Source organism: Myzus persicae, unplaced genomic scaffold, assembly GCF_001856785.1.
Source record: "Myzus persicae strain clone G006 unplaced genomic scaffold, MPER_G0061.0, whole genome shotgun sequence".
Lineage (NCBI taxonomy): Eukaryota > Metazoa > Arthropoda > Insecta > Hemiptera > Aphididae > Myzus > Myzus persicae.
The window spans coordinates 607,301-631,764 of record NW_019104089.1 but is presented as its reverse complement, the minus strand read 5'-3'; the positions used below and the strand labels follow the sequence as shown (position 1 = coordinate 631,764).

Sequence of the window (24,464 nt, the reverse complement as noted above, 5' to 3'; positions counted from 1 at the left end):
TTATTTATTGCTTATGATCTTATATTTTAAATTATTTCTTACAGTATATTTTTAGAATACAAATTTTTAATAAATAATATATAATCATATAATAATTTAAAATCGAGTACGGCTTTACTTAACAGTTATGTATTGGGTAAAAGTGGGTATAAATGTAATTCCATTATTATACAAATCATTGTGATGGATATCGCATTATTCAAAATTTAACTGAGAATGTGTATAAATTTAAAAAATAGCTGTTGAATTATATTTTATCATATAATGTATGTGTCAACGGTATTCTCGTATGTACAAATATTAGTTATTACTTTTTATTTATTGTATTTAAAAATATATGATCACTATTTAGACGCCCCGAGAAACATATCAAACGCCGACATATTTGTTCATTAGGAGTTAGGGATACCCATAATACTAATACCTACTAGATAACATACATATACTAATACAGACATACAGTAATACCCTCCATCCGCTCGATAATTTAATAGTGACAACTGCTAAATGTAAACAGACATTGGTATCCAAAGGCCTTGTAGATATATTTAATAAAATTGAATATGAACGACCGTGTTACGATTTTCCCATTCGCTCATTCAATATGTTTCACTTTCTACAGTAAAACGAATATATTTTTAAAACATACATATAATTACAATTTATACTTATTTATACTTATTTAGTACATCCTTAACATTGTTTAGGGGTTTCTGCTGAGTAAAAAACATCGAGAAGCAGCATCAAGCAGCTCTATACAATCCCAACAATCATACCATAGTTGGTTAGTACTTTAAGAGGACGCCACACCCGCGTGGGTTATCTCCAAACGTTGACTATGGCAAATTGTACGCACACGTACATTTAACTCTGTAGTTTGTAAAATTAGAGTAAATTAATCTGTTATACAATTTAAAGATAAGAATATTATCTACATTGCATCAGATATTTCTATCTAGAGGTTTTTATTGATATTTTTATTAAGAAGCAATAGTTATGACTTTATGAGTTAATGGCCATTTTTAAACTGTACATTTTTTGTACATTTTAAAATAATCATAACTTACTTAAAAATAATAATATCAACACAGTCCTCCAAGACGCCTTAAATAGTAATCTTACCTTTAAATTTTATCGAGGGTGGATTCACTTCAGTTTTAAAAATAATATAATAAAATGGATTATTGACGTACAATTTTCTGTGTTGTACGTTTGTGAGACGGACACAGAACAAACGATTGTGGCGTCCTCTTAATTTTAAATTGTTTTAAATATACCTTTATAATATATGATATAGGTATTTAAAATGTTGATATTATTTTATATAGGGGTATCTTACAATCTCAGCAGTCAGAACCAAACGTAATGCCTAGTAGTTTAAGTCCATCATCTAGTGGATCAAATATTACACCGTATAGATTTGTTGGACGGTACGAAGACGATTTTCCTCTTAGAAAAACAGGTATTTATTTTTAATCTAAACAATTTAGCTTTTGTAACATCCTTCATTGTTTTAATAATTTCTATAGATGTAACGCGCTAAATACATAGAAATACCTCTGTTACATTTGTTTACTATTATATTAGTCTAACATGTTTATAATAATGTAGAATCACATAACAAAACAAAAATAACACTTAAAATGTACATACCTATTAATTAAAATGTAATTTTAACCCAAAATTTTGGATAGTATTCTAATTTATTTATATTGAAAAATTTCGGACTGCTAGATTGCTCGATTGATTATTCGTTTTATAATGGATACTAAAATTACGATTATTTAACTATATTTGCAATCCATATTCATTGGTCATCAATTACATTTTCTATGCTTCGAATATGTACTTATTATAGGTACTAATCAAACAAAGTTGTGAACAAGTTACTGATAAAAATAATCAAATGTAACTGTGGATCGCAGTGTAATTAAATGTGTTTGACATTTAACTTTCCGGCTATTTGAGTTTAGTTTTAAAATGTTTAAACACCCGCTTTTTAAGGGATTTAATAGATACAAATAATTTTAATGAAAAATTGAGATAAATACAATTTGATATCATGTATATTTAATTATTAAGTCAAAATAACTTACAAATGGCCCCATATTTTGGTACGTGGATAATTACAAGATTATACAGAAAAATAGTTTTGTGAGAGAAAAAACCACCTAAATTCACACATTCATAGTTCAGAAACTAAATATATGCACCATCCGACAATATTTCCTGTATCGTACTATTGCAGCATTTTTATTTTGTTGGTATACCAAAAATTATTATTTTTATTCATTATAAGTTATTACCAAAAAAAGAAAATGTTTGTATGATAAATTAAACCTCTACGACAAAGTTTTCTGTATCGTCAACTGTGTGGTTCTTTTTCTCAAGAAACGGTTTTTACAAACAATTTATGGAAGTGTGGTGTCATCTAAAAAGTTTTTAAAATGCAGCGAGTTGTTTTTTAACCATCCGAATAATTTGTAATTTTAACCTAATGATGACAACCTAAATAGGTAATAAAAAACTTGTTATGCCTTTAAATTACTATAGTTTTTAACATAACGTTTGTTTTCTTTTCATCCACTGACCACTTTCCTAACTTAAGTGTGTTTTTTTTTTGTTCCTTGTGTGTGTTGAAAATGTTATTGCATGCAGCGTCCGAACCGAATTTGCTCAAAATCAGATTGAAACAGCGCATGTTCGACAGACGTAACAATCCAATCGCACGGCCCAAAGAAAGATTCGGCAACAGAGTGTCTAAGCTCGCAAGTACCGTACCATTTTACCAATAAAATACTTTTCCCTTTCAATACTAACCTCTTATCATTCCATTGCAAATTTCACATGTCTGCTTTTATTTTTCAGTAGAGACGTCGCCTTCGGGCAGCACCCCCGGTTCTGGACCTAATTCTCCTCCTATACTCATATCAAATTGTCGAAACTCACCTTCAACTGGAGCCACAACTCCAATTAAAGAAGTAAAATACAAATTTCCTATTAGAATCCGTTTTATTAAAATTTCACGTATTTATTTTATTTTTTAAGGAAGGAGAAATTTCATTTGGCCATATGTCTAACAATAAATCAGACCAAAGCAGTAGTGTTGCCGATATATCTGCATTATATACAAGTCCTTCAATGCCTAATATATCACTAGGTAGACCACCATCAAATTCGGTAATTAATATTCTTATTATGAATAAATATAACCTAACCATCATTATCGAGTTGGCTCACGCCTGAAAAATAAAAATAAACTAGTTAGGTGTGAGTCTTAAAAAACCTTAATTGTTTAATAAATTAGTATTAAGTTTATAACTTCTTACGTTACATATTACATATTTTTATGCTATATATTATATTTAAATACACTAAACCTGCTATTACTAGCAATTAGAAAAAAATCCCTTTTAGTGTACCTTGAATACATTTATTATTATTATTATTTTTTAGTTAATTATAGTTTAAACTGCTCTTAAATTAATTATTTATGTAGGTTAGGTTAGTTAAGTCTGTTATCTAATACAACGATTTTGTCCAAAACATAATTACGTGAAGGAAGTAATAATGTATTAATGTAACAATCGATTATTTCTTAATATGCTTCTCCGTCTTATTAACGCATAACATACAAAAATATTTTACATTCAGCAGTTTCCATTTTGTATTATTAGCTTAAATATTTGATTGAATTCACATGTTATCAAACTTAATTGATAGATCGTCGTCAATATTTGATTTTTAATCAGTTTTCATTGAATAGGAAAAATGTTAAAACTTAAAAATTCGTATTATTTGTACATTATGGATATTTTAAAAACCAACGAAAGAAAAAGAGAACACAGATAATGTTAGGTTAAGTTTAATAGTCTGTGAATTCAATCTAATATACCACAAAAAAGCAGCGGAACGCAAACTTGCCATGTTATTCATTTGTAAAACAGAGACGTCATAAGCCAGTGAGATATCCTCTTAAAACATATACATATGTATATAATATGTAATATGTAATTTAATATCAATAATATTATACTATATGTATAGTTTCCAATTATAGATTATAGATATTCTAAAATATATTAATTTAATAACAATCTGCAGCGGATACTGGGAAATTAATTAATCAACTATTCAATAACTATAGAACTATTATATAGTAGTAAGTCTAGAAAAACTCATAAATAAATTGGTACCTAACCTTTTATTTAAAAATAATCATATCACCAACCATTGTTTTGTCAACTTTAGGGTTTGTTTTAGCTAAATTGTTCTCTAAGAATTCTTTAATTTTGATCGGGAATTCATTTTTTTATTTAAATGAATTTCCATATCCAAATTGTCTCTAAAAAATATCTATATATTGTTTTATTGGCACTAAGCAATAGATGTTTTTCGTACAAATGTGATAATATCGATTGAATACTATGTCTTAATATCATTATTAAGTAAGCAAGGGCATCAGTTACCGGTTATATTGACAATTGTAACAAATAATATAAATAATATAAACTACTATAGTTTACTAATTATAAAAATGACTGTTTCATTATCATATCTTTACGATAAATTATTTAAATATATAAAAAAAATACGGACTTAATTTTTAGGCTTATGTAAAATATCGAACTATCTTCAAAAAAATAAATGCAACTTAAGTATTGGTATTCTCCGTGAGTTGCCTTGGTTAGGTTTATACGGTTTCTAAACATTTACAGTTTCGAATATATATAAGTATAACATATATTCTTGTATAAAATCTTATTTTATTTGACATGTTTAGGCATAATTATTTAAACTATTTTATAACCAAACCTAAAAAAACTTGTTTTACGTTGCATCAAACTTGTTTTTTAATACCTTGTTTCAGGTAATTTTGATGACTATTATTACTATAAATTTACTTTTTTAACGTTTGGAAGTCATAAGTATTTTTTTTTAATGTTTTTATTGATTAAGCTTTCTCCCTAATTCTATATTTTAGTTGATTCTTTGTCCATTAAAAAATAACATAATTCTAGAAAAACATTTTGTATTTTCTATTCGGTCGGTACATTAAATGTATACAGTATGATTTATTTAACTTGATTAACGTCATTAAAATATAAAAATTGTCAATAACAATTGTTTTTTATTTTTTTATCATCGTCATTTTGGTTTCATATTCTTAATAAGATTATTTTTCGGAGTATTCAATGTATAATAATCGAATAATCGAACGGAAATTAGTTGTAACTTATAAGTACAAAGTACCAATTTAAAGTTTTAACTAGCTAACAATATGTTCGTGTACGAGATAACATTTCCAAATCTATAATATTTAATAATAGTGTTGGTACTAGGTAGTTTTTCGTCTGTTAATTAATTGTCTGGTCTAGACTTTGTTATTTTTTAAAATATATGTGTCATGTGTACGCATATAGTCTTAGAAGGTTTTAAAGCTATTTACATATTTTTAATTATAAATATCATTGTTTTCTTTTTTTAAATTCAATTATGTTTTGTATGTGTTATTATGACTGTATCCTATGATTAACTAATAATATGTTACACTTAATATTTTATGATTATTAAAACGTCATAATTTATAAAATATATCTTCTAATCGTTACTCGCTATCTCCGCTCTTCCAAGTATTAAACAGTTAAGATGTCAGCGTGGTGTACTATTTGTTTTCTCTCTGACCCATGTGCAAAATTGAACATTTGTGTTAAGCAGACTTAATATTGTGTTCTTAGACTGTTTGATGTACTAGCAAACTAAGTTCGGAACAGAATGTGTGTTTGTTGTTGACTACTATACGATATTTCAACTTGTCTGTTATAGAATCAGCATTTTATTATTGTATTACATACTCATTATGTACTTAGTGTGTTCTGTTTTACTCGCTTCCAAAATCCTCTTAAGTAAAAATTACATATCATAAAATTGTTCAGAAACATTTAAATTTTATTTTGAATAGTCTGTATATTGAATCATAAGAATTCTATCATTAAAATTATTTCATATGTATTAACAGAATTATAACTAGAATTCGAAATAAAACCGTTCGTGTAAATGTACCTAATAAAAAAAATATTTATCATTAGAATAGGTCATCATTTTTAAGTTTTTGACGCTCGAACTCGATATCTCGTAATTAACTAGCAATAAATTAAACAATATCTAAGTTTACTATAATAAAAACACAGAAATGCACGGCCATAGGTCATTTTTAGAGATAACATTTTTATTTTCATATACTAATGTAGTAATGTATATTTAATGTAATCCATTTATGTGTCTACACACGTAATTCGATGTGTTGTACCTAACTCTTTTGAAAACATTTATAAACTATTTAAAGTTATTGAAAAAAAACATACATTTTTAGTTATATTTCCGAAGCAGAATTATGAAGAACAATGTAAATTGATGTAAAAAAACAGATTACGAATGAGTAGTTTAGTTACAAGTATTTAACGTTTACTATACTATTATACTAACAAGTTCGAAATTGATTTTTATGTATCGAAATACTAAAAAAATATTCTGCATCTTGGTATGAAATAAAAAGTGTATTTTGCCAATTAAAAAAATATAACACTTAAAAATTAGAACAGTTAAAAGTTTCGAAAGTATAATTTTCCAAAAGTAAAACTTCTCAAAATATTTAGTGTTCATTCAAATAAACCACCTGAAATATTCATGAAACTTAACATGATTGGTAAATGTCCATTTGATAAAAAATGTAATGTTTATAAGGTTTTACAACATTGAATGACGAGGATGTTTCTTAAACCTCGATAACATCCTATGTGTTTACGTCAAAAATATAGCTGTGTGAGTGAAAAATATTTTTATGTAGGCTTTTATATGAAACGCTTATCAAAGTGTTCAATTCCTGGAACACAAAATATGACAGCATAATTATTATACATACATAATCCATATTGCATACATAGCATAAAAAACATCTGGTGGTGCCACCCCACAAATTACAATAAATTGTATAAATACACATAGATAAACTTACTCAATTGAGATATACTCTTGCTCAATTGGGTCTTTTGATAGATAATCATTTTTAAAATTTAATTTTAAGAATATTCTGTACCTAACTCTATTAACACTAAATCAATTATTATATATCAACCCTAGTATAAAATTTTCATTCAAAATTCCACGCTACACATCTCTGCAAAGATGCTGATATTGAAAATATAGTTATGAAATGCTTTAAAAGAATAGTCATATTTAAAATGTATAATGGTCTTAGATTAAGTTTTGTTAATGGAAATTGTATGTATAGTATGTTGATTTTAGTCAAATAAAGCATATTTATTTTTCTTTCCTGCTATATGTGAATCGTGTGATAAACAAATACAATACACTGATTATTATACTGTCTACTTTTTAATAAACATTTGTTTTCCCGATTTTATGTTTCAATCTTACACTTAATTACATCAAGTTTATTCGGTGTCTTTCAAAATTAACGGATTGGGTAAGTACATTGGTGTTACGTGAAATATGTTTTACTTAAACACAACACCGATTTAAACAATTGTTAAAAGATTGAACTAAAACAATTATCTAACTGACTTATTGTAAATTATTTATATGTTTAATATCACTTACCACCAAAAAAACTATTTCTAAGTTTAAAATAATTATTTATTTTACATTTTCTATTACATTTTTATTTTATTGATAGTTTTTAATTCCTAAAACTAATAAAACATAAATAGATTCAATTTGTTTACCAAACCATTCTAGGTTTCTTGTTTTATTATGCCATGTGATTTTTATTTATTTAATTTGTTTGCTTATGAGCATTTTTTTGAGTTCTGAAGAGCTTTTCATTAGATTGAAAAAGCTTATCTGTTGATTAAAATTGTATGTTAACAATATTCATCGTTGGTGAAAATTAAAAAACTTCTAAAGAGGTGTAACGTTTTTGATTTCCTAATAGTTTTAGTCGTTTTGGAAGATATTTTAGGTTAATATTTAAAACAAAAATGTTTATGGTGATATTATAAATTTAACCATGGTTTTGAACAAGAATTACAATTTTGTTTTTAAATTGCTCATATTGTATTTTAATTATGTCTGTTGTCTATATATATAATATTGTATACTATCATGGAGAAATTATATATTATATGTTAAGTGTGTTGGACTACACCAGAACAAAGACAGTGAAACAGTATATCTTGTAAATTACTTTAATTTTAAAGCACCTAATATATAATACATGGACTTAAGTTGACATTTGAAATATTTCTTAATATTTGTAAGGTAAAGATAACATTATTTTTTTGATCTTACAATACGTTCTGAAGAGATTAGGTTGGTCAGTCAAACCTCTCTTATTGATTACACTGAATATTAAAAATTATAGGCCTCTATTGAAAATAATTGTTCGAACCGTACTAAGTATAAAACTAATTTTGGAATAAGCTTTTCATTATAAAAAAAAAATTCTGATTTCTGAAAATTATTTTATTTTGTTTTCAACCAGTAGTACCAGCAGTTACATATATAGTTCTGTATAAAATTGTATTACAAATATAAATGTTTCCAATTTTTAAGTACTGTATTTGATATATTTTAGGACGGATCAAAATTATCATCTGTTTCGGAAGCTGAAGTCCGTGCTGCGTTTACTGCAAGATTAGGTGCACCACTTACAGGTCAAATGTTGTCAAGTACATTGCCATATTATCCTACGCTTCCAAGTAATTATTAATTTATCATAAATAAATAATATTTTAGAATTTCAAAATAAAATACATTCATCTAAGAATCTAAAAATATATTGTAGTGCATATTTAAAATTCATATTGATTATATAGTACTGGATACATCTCAAAGTTTTATTCAAAAACAAATGAGAAGTCTCGAGTCAAGACAAACTACTACTATTCCATCGTTTCATCCTGCACCTATTACTGACACTCAAGTAGCACATGCTAGGTTAAATAAAGCTGGACACAGACCACTGGGTCGTACACAGTCAGCACCGCTACCTCTTGGACATCCAATGTTGAACAGCACTGTGCCAGTTCAACAACTGAGTGTTCATTATGAAGATTATGAATTACCACTTCAACAACTTAACACACACTATTTGAAACAAGTACATTTTTTTGAATTTTGACAAAAATATTTTTATTTTTTTTTTAATTAATATTTTTAAAAAATTTAGCAAATTCGTCATACCGTTTTGACTCGAGCTGGAAGTCGGGCTCATTTGGCTAATAACAGTAGTTTAATAAATGAAGACCAAGAAGATAATGCAAAAGTATGCAAACATAATATGTTATGTTTAAAGTAAAAACTGTATATTAATGTATATATTTATAAATTTAGGTGATTGATTTGACTGGTGGTCCAAGAACATCCACAGATAATGGCTTGAAAAATAAGAGTCAATCATTTTTACAACAACAACGTGACTTAATGATGCGACAAACATCTCAATCCAATGACAGTGTGTTAATTCATATATGATAATATAAACATGTTTTTTTGACTAAACATTTTGTTTTAATTAACAGTTTCACTTTTAGCGAATCGGAATACGCATGTTACTCTTCCTTTAGTTAGAACATATTCCAGTCCTTTAGATGCTGCTGTAAGTACAGGAGGCATCAACTCTGACACATCTACATCATCTTTATCACCATACCTATCATCTACTAGCCTTAATTCTTCTGGCACTAAACTATCAGCGTAAGTGTCTTCGAACCAATACATTTTAATTGCTGTGTTAAATATTAATTTTTATTTATTTCAGAAGTCCACACCGGCCTAATACTGGTCTAGCATTTGACAGTTTGATGTTGAAACATGCTTGCAAATGTGGCAACAATGCTATACATCCAGAACATAGTGGACGACTTCAAAGTGTTTGGGCCCGATTGATTGAAACAGGATTAGCTAGACGATGTGATAAGTTGAGACCACGCAAAGCTACAATCGAAGAATTACAGACATGCCATACTGAACCACACACTCTTTTATTTGGTTGGTTTTATAAAAACTATTTTATTTAACTAGTTTTATTTTTGTAAATTTTTTAATTATTTAATCAGGTACAAACCTTGCAAGTCGTCAAAAAATGGATAGTTCTAAATTAGCAGAATTGCCAGTGAAAGCGTTGGTACGATTGCCTTGCGGTGGATTAGGTGTTGATTCTGACACTACATGGAATGAATTGCACACAGCTCCAGCTGCTCGTATGGCGGTTGGTTGTGTTATTGATTTGGCTTTTAAAGGTAGTATAAATTTTTTATAAGAAAACATAATTTTTTGTTTATTATAATGAAAATCAAACTTAAAATTTTGTAAATAGCTGCACTGGGTGATATAAAAAATGGTTTTGCTATTGTCCGTCCCCCCGGCCATCATGCTGAAGCTAATCAAGCTATGGGATTTTGTTTTTTTAATTCAATTGCTGTTGCTTGTCGTCTGTTACAACAAAGGCAAGCCGTACGACGTATACTTATTGTTGATTGGGTACGTTCAATGTATATTTTTTTTGAACAAGCATATTTTATAATCTTTTTTGTACAATATTTTTATAGGATGTTCACCATGGTAACGGTACACAACAAATTTTCTATGACGATAGAAGTGTTCTATATTTATCTATTCATCGACATGATGAAGGTAACTTTTTTCCGGGAACTGGTGCACCAGGTGAAGTAAGTATCTTAAACATTTTTTATAAATTGCAAACTAACATTTTACTGTTTGTATACAATTTAGTGTGGAGCAGGCAGTGGTCTAGGATACAATGTGAATATAGCATGGAGTGGTGGTCTACAACCTCCACTTGGTGATGCGGAGTATTTAGCAGCTTTTCGAACAGTTGTTATGCCTATTGCACGGGTAAGGAATAAAGCCTTGATCTTCAGATATAATCATTTAAATCATTAATTTTATATTTCAGGATTATGCTCCAGAAATCATCTTGGTATCTGCGGGTTTTGATGCAGCTTCAGGTCATCCAGCTCCACTGGGTGGATATAATGTAACCCCTGCTTGTTTTGCTTACATGACACAACAGTTGATGCAAATTGCTGATGGAAAGGTATTTTTTAGTTTATTTTTTTGTTCCTTAAAATTAATTAGTCAATATTTTTATTTCTAAATAACATTTTGTGTAGGTAATTTTATCATTAGAAGGAGGATATGATCTAACAGCCATTTGTGACAGTGCAGAAGAATGTGTTCGTGCACTGCTTGAAGATGAAGTGACACCAATCGTACAGTCTGAGCTTCATCGGACTCCTTGTCAAAACGCCATAAAAACATTACAAAAAACCATCACAATTCAGGTAATTAAAAGAAATCAAATTAAAATATCAGTGTCAAGTATTGTATTGATATAATAATACAACATTTTTATTTGACAGTTGCCCCACTGGCCTGTGTTAAAAAAACTAGCACACACAGTATCCTGCAGTGCCGTGGAAGCTACTCTTTGTGAAGAAAATGAAACAGTTAGTGCCATGGCTTCGCTATCAATGACCAGGCACAGAATACAGTAAGTTTTTTAATTTAATTAATCTAAGGAGGAATTATTACGTTTGTCCAAAGACTTGAGATGGTCTGGTACTAAGATGATCATTAAAAAATTTGAAAACAATCAATAAATGCATCTTGTAAATAAACTTGTTTTAGAAGTTCAGAACCTAGTGAAGAACCGATGGAAGAAGACTGTGAGGATGATAAATAGATATTCGTGTAATCTATTTTGAGCTAATTATTTACATTTTGTATAGTTACAATATTGTTTCATTGCGAACTGTCACATTGTATGTATAACCTAACCTGTCCACAACTAATAAAAAAAGTCCTTATGCTGTGACTTATAAAAGTTGTATCGTGTGTATTGAATTAAAAACATAAGTATACGAGTTTAATTACTATTTAGATCCTTAAATAATTGTTTGGTTATCTAATGATCAATTTGTTTTAATATTTTCATTATCCCTTCCCCATATGTATATTTATAATATATTTATTTATTTAAATAAAACATTCCAAATAATAATTCTTAACACATAAAATTATTCCAAAAATTATGTTACCTGCGTCATAACGTGAAGTAAAATATTGTTTAAAATATATATATTTTTAATTTGTTATTGTTTTAAATATCTATAATAATCTTATTTGAACACATATTGATATAAATATATATATATATTAAGTGTTGTGATAACTGATAATTGTTAATTTTTTTTGGCCAGATTTCAATTCTGGACAAATTTCAATATACTTTATGTTTTGCCCTTTCTTTTTATGTAAATACCAAATATTAATGAATATTGTGTTGGAGTTAAATGTTTACTAGTCGTTTATAATATATATTCATATAATTATAATTATTATGGTTTATCAATTTATCATCATTATCATAATTATAATTACTATTATTATTTTATTTTTATTTCTTTTGTTATAATTATTTAGTCTATTTTATAAAAAAAAATTTGCTCGAGATGTTTCAACTTTTAAATTTCAAATTATTGTTGATGTTACAGAATATTTATAGGAATTAATGTGTTAGTATTTGTCGCATATATATATAATTTTTCTGTAAACGCCATTTTTATGGCTTGTTGAAAATAGTATTATGATAGTTTGAGAATCCTGTTCAAACATTTGATGTGTAATTCATATAGATGTGAAAATATATTATTATGAGGATAAAAGTTAAAATTGATGTGATAATATTTTGTTATTATTATTTTAAACTTAGTCTAGATTAAATATACTTAAATGGGCAACATATTATATAAGATTACTTTCTGTTCCTTGTATTGTTTATTATTTTAATACTGGATATCAATGTTAGAGTAGAGTTGGTGTCTTCTAAAGTTAAAAAAAAAATTGTTTGATTTTTATTCATACAATAATTGTATAGCCTTCAATGTGTAATGCTAGTGTTGCCAATTTAGGTTTAATTAATCCATAATATACATTGTTACTTTAGAGCAAGTGCAAGATGAAAATTAATTTTAAAATCACAAAAATATTAATTTAATTTTTAATTTTTTACATAATGATAAAAAGTATATTATGTCAATTAATAAATGCTTTATTTTATTAATACTAAATATTGGTGTATATTTTAAGAATAATATTCTCATTTAGCAGATCACCTTGCATTTTCTACAATTGTGTGTAGTGGTTATGAATTTGTTTTATTATGTGTACAGTGCTTATCTTTATTGTTAACTTTTGTTGTATTTTCTTTTGTTACTGTTAAAAAAGATGGTTTTGGATTATGTTAAATTCATATTTGTCCAAGTGAAGTAAATGTTTTTTTTTTTTATGTAATAATTATCTTGACTATGTATGTTTTTCATTTGATTATTCATCGTGAAATGGATTATATAGCTATTTAGTTCAAATTTAATTTGTATTAAATTTTAATTTAAATCCTAAGCTATTAATCATGTATTATTTACATGTTTTTCCTCTGTATTCAGTGAGAGTGTGTTACAATACATGAAACATCTTTACAAATCAAGTATGAAATCTGAACTTTCTATGGGTAGATTAATCTTTTAATATTTTTTTTTTTGAGTATAAAAAAAATGTGGCTACATATTGAACTGATCCTGTGTGTTATTAGAGTACAGCAACACATCCTGACCAACATGTGACTGAAGTGCATCAACTATCAATACAATTGTTAAAACCTCAGCTATGACAAATAAGGTGATGAAAACCCTAGAACGTGACAGCAGCATAAAAAATATGTTTCAGGAAAATGGTATCGCTATCACTCCGCAAGTTGTGATGCAAACTTAAATAATTCACTTTGGTTTGGCGGGCTTATAAAATTGTTATTGTTTTAATATCGTTGCGAAAATGTTCTAAACTTTTTTACGTCACATTCCTTTTAGATTTCGAAACTTTCTGACAACGCAAAGCAAACAATAGTCGAGTGACATTCAAAGTACACCTAATTAAAATTATATGGATAGGTTTATTATTTTAATTGATGTCCTCATATCTCTACAGTCTCGTACACATAATTTTTTTGTGTTCATTATCTCGTTTCAAAGCTGTAATGCCGTGTTGTCCGTAAATAAATACGAATCGGGCTTAATTATTATTCAAAAAACCCGTATTAACTGTACAGTTTACGTATTTCCCGGATGGAATTTGAAAGTTAACGGGACCGCCAATATACGAAACCGGTATAGTGTTCGGCTCGCGTGTTCCCCGGCTCGATGAAGATAAACGCTTAAAAGTGTACAACCTTGACCTATACGACCGGTGACAACTATTACATAATATTTAGGAATCCGATCACATTAAAATATCTAACGAATAACGTGTTAGGTTTATCTGTAATTCGGTCACCCACAACGACCGCTTGCCTGCATAATCTGATGATCATAATCGTGGGCTGGCTAAGAGACTACCTAACCTTACTGCCAGGCAGCGGTAAACTTCAAAATCATCGCTATTACTACTCACAGATAAGTATACCTACAGACTAGTGTTGGATAGTACCTAACTCAACGAAATTTCAAAAATAACGTATTACTGCTGTAGTGCAGCATATCGACGGAGTTACTTTATTTGTATTTTGTAAAGGTGTGTAAGGTATGCCCATCATAGGCGTCTCAAGTGCCCTAGGAATTCTAAAGTATTATGCATTTAGAGGGCATCATAAAAACGATGATAACAATTTGATTTTTTATTTTATATGTTAAAAAACTTTTATACTGTAATATCGAAGGATTGAATATAAATACGTGAGAGCATCCAATTGCCGCCGGACGAAAACCGATCGCCGCCCGGTACCTTACTTATTCCGAATAGAGTATATAGTAAGTACTATGACTACCATAGACTTTATTTTATGACCAGAGCTGTGAATTTAATGCACTAAAAGTATTACATATGCAAGCATTAATGCACTACACATTTTTCCTGACTACATGTAGACATTAGTTAATTATTTTATGAATAAAATTATAAAATCTTGAACGTTAAGTAGTCAAAACCTGCAAGCTACCTCATGAGCAATTTCAATTTGTTATCTTGCTTAAAAATTAAAATATGTTGTAGAAAACCCTAAACGCAGTAAATGTTATTACCTTTAAATTTAATAACAGGTTAATTCACTTTATAAATTAAGCTAACAACACAAAATTGATTCTGCTGAAGTCAACATATTACATTTTGTTGGACGGAGACAACACAGATATGAATATTATCATCTCAGGAGATTACAGCATCAACATCTTTTTTCTTGTGATTTGAAATTACCTAGTGTTTGAATAAGATTGTAATTTTTGATGGAAATGTATATAAGTACTTATATTTATGGTCTTGTCATCCCAAAAGTTACTAGCTCTCGATATTTAGGCTTAATTCTGGATCAACGTCTAACCTGGGCAGACCACATTAAAAGCAAACGAGTTCTCTTAAACGCTAGACGTAAATCCCTCTCCTACTTAATCGGCAAACACTCAAAACTCAACAAAAAAACTTAACTACTTTTATATAAAACTCTATTGATGCCTATTTGGACATATGGCATCCAGTTATGGGGAGCTGCCAAAAAATCCAATATAAACAAAATTCAAACCTTTCAGTCCATAACTCTTCGCATAATTACAAATGCTCCATTTTATGTTTCAAACCACACTCTACATACCGACCTAAGAGTTAACACAGTAGATGAAACTGCAAAGCTACTATATAAACAATTTCGTTTACGACTAACCAACCACCCTAATCCCTTAATATCAGCACTAAAGTCTGACACCATTCCTGGCAATCCTGGTAGATTAAAGAGAAGATGGTGTCGTGATCTAAACCAAAATTAATTAATAACTATAAATTAAACTAACTTCTGTTATAAAGTGTTGCTATTGGGTGGCTTCTTTTTTCAAGCGTCGCATGTCAAATAAATGCATATCCGCACCGCATACATGCTTATTGTAAATTTAAATTACAGATTGTATGTTTTTAAAATAAAGGTTAAAAAAAAAAAAAAGTAGTTATATTTATTTCAATCCCTATTTAAATTCAGAAAAAGTGCATTCAGCACTAAGAGTCTATAATTTAGTATTTACATTTTACAATACATATAACACCGCGGCCAACAATAAATAATACCAGTTACTTTCAAAAAAATACAGCTCTCAAGTTGGAGCAGTTAGCCACAGTCTACGCACATCAAAGTTAGATTATATACCCAGCAAGTAATAAGATATTTGTTCTCAATAATCAATGATAGATATAATAACACGCACATTAGCATCCTACACCATCCTAACAATGATATAGATTCATTGGAATTTTTTTTGTATCATTATTTGAAGAAGGTTCACAATCAAGTTGGGTACAGTTTTTAATTTAATAGCTACTGGCCTAGGACAAAAGGGGTGTATGTAAGTGACAAAAAAATCTGTTAGGTGCACACACCGCACTATCAACTACAAATTGTCTATTGTATTTGATGGGAGACATGTAAGAGAATTATTTGTTAGACACTGCGATGTGGTAGCAAATCCATTCTAAATTAAAAGGTAAAAGCACACTTTTTAAGCTTAATTGTAAAAAAATTAAATAATTTCACTTGTACCTTGTGTTTAAGGCACCTCATATAAGTATTTAAATAATTTACAGCTGTAGATAAATAAAAATACATATTTCAAAACACAGCGACCTTAAGAGGATACCATACATACATGTGTTGTCTCCGTCTTACAAACGTGCAATATAAAACTGTTTGATAGGGATAGAACCATGAAGGCTGTAGTCCAAGCTAAGCAACCCATTTCTCATGATATTAAGAGAACATTTATTGTACATCATTATTATTTTTTCGATATCGCAAATACAGGAAAAGTTTTTACTGTATAAAAATTCATTATTTCAAATTTGAATTACTTTTTTTGTATTTGTGATATTGAAAAAATAAAAACGATGTTACACAGTTAATGGTTTCCTCTTTATAATGTGAAAATTTGGTTGCTTTGCTTGGACTAAGCTTGAGTGGTTCCATCCTGCACAAATAGTTTTTGGTTTGTTGTATGTTTGTAAGACGGAGACAACACATGAGAGTGTGGCGTCTCCCTATTGACAATTTTCATATTCATTATACGTATATACGTAGCTTGTTTATGAGATTATGATCTATCCGAGATAATTAACACTCAAATGAAACAAAAATTTTGATATCCAGCTGTGGAATTTTGTTTTAAATTATACTAAATAAACAACACAACATATACAACATAAATCATAGGATGGGGAGTTATTAATTAAAATACAATCCATATACACAAAAATATTGTATTAAAAAACATTTAACTATGACAAAATAAAAATGTCTATAATTAAATAGATTATTAATAAATATGTATCGAAAATAAAACATTAATCTTTTTATTGTTTTTTTTTATGTAAATCAATAAGGCCTAAAAAATTTTGTGTGATTAAAATGACTTTTATATACAATAAAACCTGTGAATAAAAATAGAATGTCCAAATTAAAAATTTAAGATCGAAGTGTCTGTTATAGACAGGCACATTGGAATGAGACAGTTTTGCAATACATAGTAGTATTTTTTTACTACAAATAACTCAACAGTAAAGTACATATTTATAATATAGAATTGATTGTCAATTTTAATAAGATTCACACAAAATAATTAACTGTCTTATGAAACTAAAAATTTTGAACAAAAAATAAACTACATAACAGTTAAATATAAATTGTAGAATGAGGAATTCTTAAAAATGAAATACACCCGAATACAAATAATGTATACATAATAAAAAAATTATGAAAAACTAAAAATATGTATATAAATAAAAATGTTTTGTTTTTCTCCCTTAGTTTTAAATGCTAATTAATATATTTTGTACTAACCAGGAAGTTTTGTTTGATTAAATTTAGGAAGATTTATGTATGCATAGGAATAAGAAATTATTGTCTTTGATTATTAGGACAATATCTGAGTCGAGCTTCAAAAAACTGAATTGCTAACTGAGGACATCTTTTGTAAATCACAGGTGCTTCAAGCAGATCTGCAATTTCTGCATTTTTCCATGCAATTAAAAACATCAGTTGTCCATTTACTTCGGTTGCTCCAACAATACGATCTGGTTCAAGTCCACGATCAAAACCAACTTTAGACTGGTCTTTATCATCATAAAAATATGTATCGTTGCCCAAATCAATTGTTTCATGTTTAATTTCATGCTTGACTTCAACTCTGTAAAAATAATTTTTTTAATTATTACCTAGTCTACAATAATATTAATCAATTTCAGTATGTAAATCTTAGTTACTAGTTAGAATTTATGTGATTCATTTTTGATATTCTATATGTTTTTACCTACTATACCACGCCCATACACATACTAAATAGAAAGCAAAAACAAAACAAAACAAAACCTCAACTTTTACATAACAGACTGTACAAGGTGTAACAGATAGACCTGACCAAAAAAAAAAAAAAAAAATGATGCTACCTTAACATAGAACAAATTATTTGACATTATATGAGCAGTAAATAATTTAAGGAATATACTTATGTCAGCAAATTTCCTAAAATTATATTTCGAAAAAAGTTATTACGTTCCAAATGAATTTAATCAAAAAAATATTGATACTTAAAAAATTCTAAAAATAAACTACTCGACTTAGATAAATATTTTTACCATCTAAATTGTTCTTATAAACAGATTCACAAATTGGCTATTTAGAACTTATCCAAAAAAAAATTTAGTTAATTTTAAACTTTTTATATTCAGTATGAAAAATAAAAATAATTGTTTTTATATTATACATGTAGCGCAAGTGGATATAAATTATAAATGAAAAAAAAAATTCAAAATATCGATTATAACAAAAGTTATTGCATTAGTCAGTTCTTTCATTTGCACCCTGTATAAATTGTTTTGACAGTATAAGGACCCAGCTGATGAGTATTGTTTTTATGCACTAGGCCTTATGCCTAAAAAGTAAATTTGAGAAAAAAAAAGCCATGACCTAGGGCACTGGGTCCCAAACAATATTTAACTATTTATAATATTAATTTTATATAAATACAGATAAAATTTTAAGATATACCATTGTTAATATTGTATAATAATGATTTCCGATCAACAAAAAATTTTGTTTATATAATATGTTACTTATTGAAACATTATAAAATATACCTAGTTAATGCAGATAGAACTAATCTTGTAAAAATAATTGTTTGTATCTTTGTAATTTATTTTTCTCCTAAGATATATATATATGTACATGATTGGTAAATCTGTCTGCATAAACTAGGTATATTTTACAATGTTTAAATAGGTAGCATATTATAATTATTAAAATCAATCCAACCTTAAGGCTCCTTTAAGATAAATTACCTTTAACCTTTAAGATATTTTGAAGTTCCAGAAAGCAATCTCGTTCTATTACGATTTTTCATGTCTTATTGAGTACTATCAATTACTTGTCAAAAAATGAGCAAATAAGACATATGATATTAAATTCTAATACAGATCTCACCTTTCTTATTCGACCACTTACAATGGCATTCACTGTTTGCTTTTGTTGTTATTTAATACTTTTGTTTTTATTTCTTTGTTTATTTATATCTTTTATTCTTTTATAATTCAAATGTATAATATACCTGTTGGCTGTTATTTATAATCCATAATTGTAGCTCTACAAAAGGGGTCAGCAACAATAGTTTAAAGTTTTGTTATAAGTAATAATAAAATAAGTTATTTCCAAATGGTTTGGTACCTAGTTCTTTATTTATTTTGTAGAAGCTAGAAATATTTAATTTTATAAATAATCTACAATTATCAAGTTAATGGTAAATAACATATAAAAATTGTATTTGCAAATTAAAATTACATATCAATTAATAAAAATGAATGCTATAAGATTAAGATTTAACTGACTTTCTATAGCTATATACACATAATTTCTGTGCAATTTTTAGATTCCCTTTTTAGATACCTATAATCATGGGTGCCCTTTGGGAGGGAGCAGGACAGGGAACTTGCCACCCCCCCTGAAAAAATATAATATGAATTTGTAGCTCAATAAATATTACCACAATATTACCTTATTACCAAAATTTTTTATTTTGACCCTCCCTAAAATGTTACCTATGGGCGCCCATGCCTATAATACCTATATAAAAGAAAATATTAAGTTTGTAACACACAATACTTCAGACTATTATTATCACAAATCATATAGTGAAACAAAATATTTAAAAATGAAAATATTTGATAAATTCCTTTGGACGCCATTATAATTGAAAATGCATAAATTAGATACATCATTAAAAAATAAAAATGTGGTGAATTTTATAGTTGCCATAATGATGCAGTGCACTAGTACCATTTGGGAAAAGAAAAATTAAGTCTACTAAGGGCCAATGTCCAGTAAAGGTAACACACTTAACCGGCGGAATTCTGTTATCAACCGACATTGTAAGAACGGCCCTAAATATAAGTAATAAAACCTAAAAAATGATAGACAATATTATTATTGTACAGTTAGGTCAATCAATACTCAATTTATATAAAATTATAAGCTAACGTTACGAAGTCAACAACTACGGTAATTCTATAATAATATACTTGTATGGCCATTATCACAGCTAATTCCAAATATCGGGGAATCACTATCGATAGTAACTAAATAGCAGTATACTTTACTAACATACATCGATGTATCTTGAGCACACGTGTGTTTACCTACTACCAACATATTATATTAAACAATAACGATAATAAACACGAACAAACTACGCGCCAAAAATGATTACTTATTATTATTATTATTATTATTATATTTAATTAAACACTATCGTACCCGTCAGCGTTTTCAATATCGTTGGTCTTAGAACATTCCGGCTCGACATTTGGCACCAATGGGACGGTTTGGTTCAAAGGCAATGGTGATAGGCAGGCTGCGAGGGCAATGTCGTCCATCGGCGTAGGTGCGGGGCCGGCGTCTTCATTTGGCGGAGATGCGGGACTGTCATCTTCCATCGGCGTAGGTGCGGGGCCGGCGTCTTCCTTTGGCGGAGACGCGGGACTGTCATCTTCCATCGGCGTAGGTGCGGGGCCGGCGTCTTCCTTTGGCGGAGGTGCGGGGCCGGCGTCTTCCTTGGGTGGAAATGCGGGGCTGGCGTCTTCTTTTGGCAGAAGTGCGGGGCCGGCGTCTTCCTTTGGTGGAGATGCGGGGCCGGCGTCTTCCTTGGGTGGAAATGCGGGGCTGGCGTCTCCCTTTGACTGTGATGCAGAGCTGGCGTCTTCCTTTGGCGGTGATGCAGGGCTGGCATCTTCCTTGGGCGGAGATGCGGGACCATTGTCAAAGTTTGTCACCGGTGCGTCGATGTTTGGAGGCGGTGCGAAACTAGCGGCGTCATCATCCTTCGGCAACAATATGACATCCGACATTTCAGTTTCGTAATTCACCGGCGGTACGGGGCAGGCTGCGGCTTCGGCGTTGTCCTTGGGCGGCTGTACCGGGCATGCAGCGGCTGCGGCGTCGTTCTTTGACGGCTGTACGGCAGAGCAGTCGTCCGGACGGTCCACCGGGATGGCGATTTTCTGATCATCCGACATGGTGGCGTGTTCGCAGACGGTCTTTGTAAGTGATGCGGTGCGCGTGTTTCCCGCGTTTTTTTCAAGAGAGAAGTGGACGGCGGCGATGCTGTTTAAAACAAGACAGTCGTCAGAATGAGCACTGAGCTGTTAACAATAATTATGTATATTATAAATTGTAATATTAAATGTAAACGTAGTAATCGTTAACCGTACCGTTCGGCGTTCGACAACGTAGTAGCACTAGTGCGGAACCGGACGATGCGAACGAGAGATGGTTGAACAATGATCGACGAGTGCCTGCAGTGCCCTGCACGAGAAATAAAAATGCCTGGCGAAGACCGCAGGTAGTGACGACTAGAATATTGTAGTGCGGCTCGCCTACCGCTAGGGACACGTGAGTCGGCGACGAGGAGCGGAAACGAGAGTGCAATAAAGATGCAGAAAAACAGCGTTGGCTGGCTTAAAGGACGACGCAGTGCGTGCGCACTGCGCAGGCCGACGTTGCGAACGATATCTGGTCAACAATGATCGTCGAGTGCCTGCGCGTGAAATAAATGCCTGCCGGAATCGCAGGTAGTGGCGACCATAATATTGCAGTGCAGCTCGCCGACCGCCAGAAACACGCGAGTCGGTGACGAGGAGCGGGAACGAGAGAACAATAAAGATAAGGAAAAACGGCACTGCCCGGGTTTATGAACATACATCGCCTAATACATATATATATATCACTATAGATTTAATTCGGGAACGAACCACGGGAATCTCCAATTTTTTTTTTTTTTGATAATCCGTGCGTGTACGCCGTACAACTCGTCGGTCGCCACTCGCACCTTATCTGACGGGACTACGATGTCTCGCCGCCGAAGGAATCACGTGGTGGGGGGTTAGCGAAATCGGTTTACCACATAGCAGCCTTATACAGCCGTTTTTGGTCGACGAAAATACGAAATGGTGCACTGTTGCCGTCATCGACGCGCCTGTTGTTTGTTTGCCGTTTTCATTGTGTATTTGTGTCGACGGGCGGTGATAAACGTATAGAATTGTCTGTAGCCTGTTGCCTATTCCGAATATCAAACGAATAAAAATGAAATCTCCGTTTTGTAATCGTTATTTTGCAAGGCCCTGCGGGGTGAAGAGGGGGTCTCTTTATACTACGTAGTTATTATTTTCGTATTTATAATTGCACATACACATGATATCTCTCGCAATTGAGCCTCTACAATCATACTCCTAAAAATGGTACTCGGGAAAAAGCCTCGACTGTAGGAAAATAAAGACTCGGAAAAAATTACTTTTAATTGGTTTATTCTTAATTTAGTTTTTTTATGACGTATTATATGAGATGTAATTTTTTTCTTCATAATTAATTAATAAAATACCCAAATATAGTAATTACTAATTAGTAATTAGTATAGTAAATTGTGTACCAACTTTTCTCGAATATTCTACGGTTTATGAACATTAACCTTATTTAGTAGGTATATTCGTTTATTGATCGTGTCGCCTACATATAAAATCAGTAGGTATAAATAGTATAATATATTATATAAATATTCACCACCTATATTTATCGTATATAATTAGTATATATTCAAATACTTCCTACTTATATCTTTCGAATAAAACAAACAGTATAGATACATTTGTACTTACCAAGCTTATTTTATTTCTATACAAATGACGTATTATCATAATTTATAAATACTTATTAAATGCTCTTACCAATTTCATATTAACGTTCATTAGTCATATTAAAGGGCACGTTTTAATGAAGGGGACGGGTGGACAATTTCCTGGGGCGGAAAATATATCTTAGATAAAATAAACAAAAAAATTTTTTTTTTCTTTATAAAGAGGAAGATTTCACAAAAATGATTAAACATTCAATTATTTTTTTTTCAATTTATATATGTAAACAAGTTTTCTACCTATATTTCATAATTTTAAATAAAGAAAAACAAACATTATCAACTAAATAGGTAAGTACCTAATATTAAATATTAATGGGTATATTTTTACTAGTATAACTAAGGTTTAAGACGTAGTATAACTGCATGGCCTTTATTTGCAAATCGGGATTGTCGATTATGGGAATTATCAAAATAAAACTATTTTTACCAATAGTCGATGACGACTGTTCGGGTTTCTAAGAAATATGTAAAATGTTTAAATGTAGATAATAATAATTATGTGTTGTCGCTGTTACCTATTTTATCGTCACTGTATGAAGCGTAATCGTTTTTATTTTTGTGTACGTATATGTTTCCGAGTTTCCGTATATATTTGATATTTTGATTGTAATTTTTTATGATTTTAGTTTATTATAAATTATAATATCGATATACCTAACTGTATATGATTCAGAAGTTGTTGTAATTGCATAGTGTAGTACTGTACTTATCTACACCTACTAAAATACATTAGTGTCATTTCATATCATAATAATATGTACTTAATAACTTGATGAACACAATAAGTCAGTTACTTTTATACTTATTCTACTATTCTGTACCTACATAATTTAAATCTCCATAAGTACCAATAATAGAAACAAGAGTTTATTGTTTTTTGAAGTGTTACCTATATAAAATAAAATATTATAGTATTTATAATAAAATTAAAACTTACAACTTCATAATTGATATTCTAAGGATGTGCCAGTTAAGGTAGACCCACTACAATTACATAGTTTAGGTACTCTTTAGTTACATTGTAAATCTGCTTACGATTATTGGAGATATTTATATATTTGCCATGAATTGATGCAGTATTTTAGCCATTGTTGCAAGTAGGCAAATAATAATTAATAAGTAAAACTAGGTAAGTATAATTGAGTCATAACAATTTTTTTAGTT

At 29.6% G+C, this 24,464-nt stretch overlaps 2 protein-coding genes across 13 annotated transcripts in view; one reads left to right on the top strand and one right to left on the bottom strand.

Moving 5' to 3' along the window:
- The window catches only part of LOC111038564 (histone deacetylase 4), a 51,722-nt gene extending 39,807 nt beyond the window's left edge, over positions 1–11,915 (top strand). For 6 of the 11 annotated variants that reach the window (XM_022321699.1, XM_022321700.1, XM_022321707.1 and 3 more), the window contains 19 exons: positions 708–784; positions 1,329–1,462; positions 2,659–2,772; positions 2,869–2,981; positions 3,049–3,180; positions 8,597–8,720; positions 8,838–9,121; positions 9,191–9,286; positions 9,355–9,475; positions 9,543–9,717; positions 9,782–10,011; positions 10,080–10,262; positions 10,340–10,503; positions 10,572–10,691; positions 10,756–10,878; positions 10,940–11,080; positions 11,157–11,327; positions 11,406–11,536; positions 11,674–11,915. In XM_022321699.1, coding sequence (XP_022177391.1) covers positions 708–784; positions 1,329–1,462; positions 2,659–2,772; positions 2,869–2,981; positions 3,049–3,180; positions 8,597–8,720; positions 8,838–9,121; positions 9,191–9,286; positions 9,355–9,475; positions 9,543–9,717; positions 9,782–10,011; positions 10,080–10,262; positions 10,340–10,503; positions 10,572–10,691; positions 10,756–10,878; positions 10,940–11,080; positions 11,157–11,327; positions 11,406–11,536; positions 11,674–11,728 — 2,688 coding nt within the window. In that variant the 3' untranslated portion in view covers positions 11,729–11,915. Of the gene's footprint in view, positions 1–707; positions 785–1,328; positions 1,463–2,658; positions 2,773–2,868; positions 2,982–3,048; positions 3,181–8,596; positions 8,721–8,837; positions 9,122–9,190; positions 9,287–9,354; positions 9,476–9,542; positions 9,718–9,781; positions 10,012–10,079; positions 10,263–10,339; positions 10,504–10,571; positions 10,692–10,755; positions 10,879–10,939; positions 11,081–11,156; positions 11,328–11,405; positions 11,542–11,673 lie in introns of those variants that run through there. The other 5 variants (XM_022321702.1, XM_022321710.1, XM_022321703.1 and 2 more) reach the window with 4 other exon arrangements.
- Positions 11,916–17,380: 5,465 nt separating this feature from the next.
- LOC111038604 (skin secretory protein xP2-like) lies at positions 17,381–22,407 on the bottom strand. 2 transcript variants are annotated; one of them, XM_022321769.1, is made up of 3 exons: positions 21,823–22,407; positions 20,870–21,753; positions 17,381–18,251 (listed from the first exon to the last, which is right to left on the bottom strand). In XM_022321769.1, the coding sequence occupies exons 2-3, from the start codon at positions 21,625–21,627 to the stop codon at positions 17,963–17,965; spliced, it is 1,047 nt and encodes a 348-aa protein (XP_022177461.1). In that variant the 5' UTR covers positions 21,628–21,753; positions 21,823–22,407; the 3' UTR covers positions 17,381–17,962. The 2 variants fall into 2 exon arrangements, with proteins under 2 accessions (XP_022177461.1, XP_022177462.1); XM_022321770.1 differs by having other exon boundaries at positions 20,870–21,715.
- Between the last annotated feature and the right edge of the window lie 2,057 nt (positions 22,408–24,464).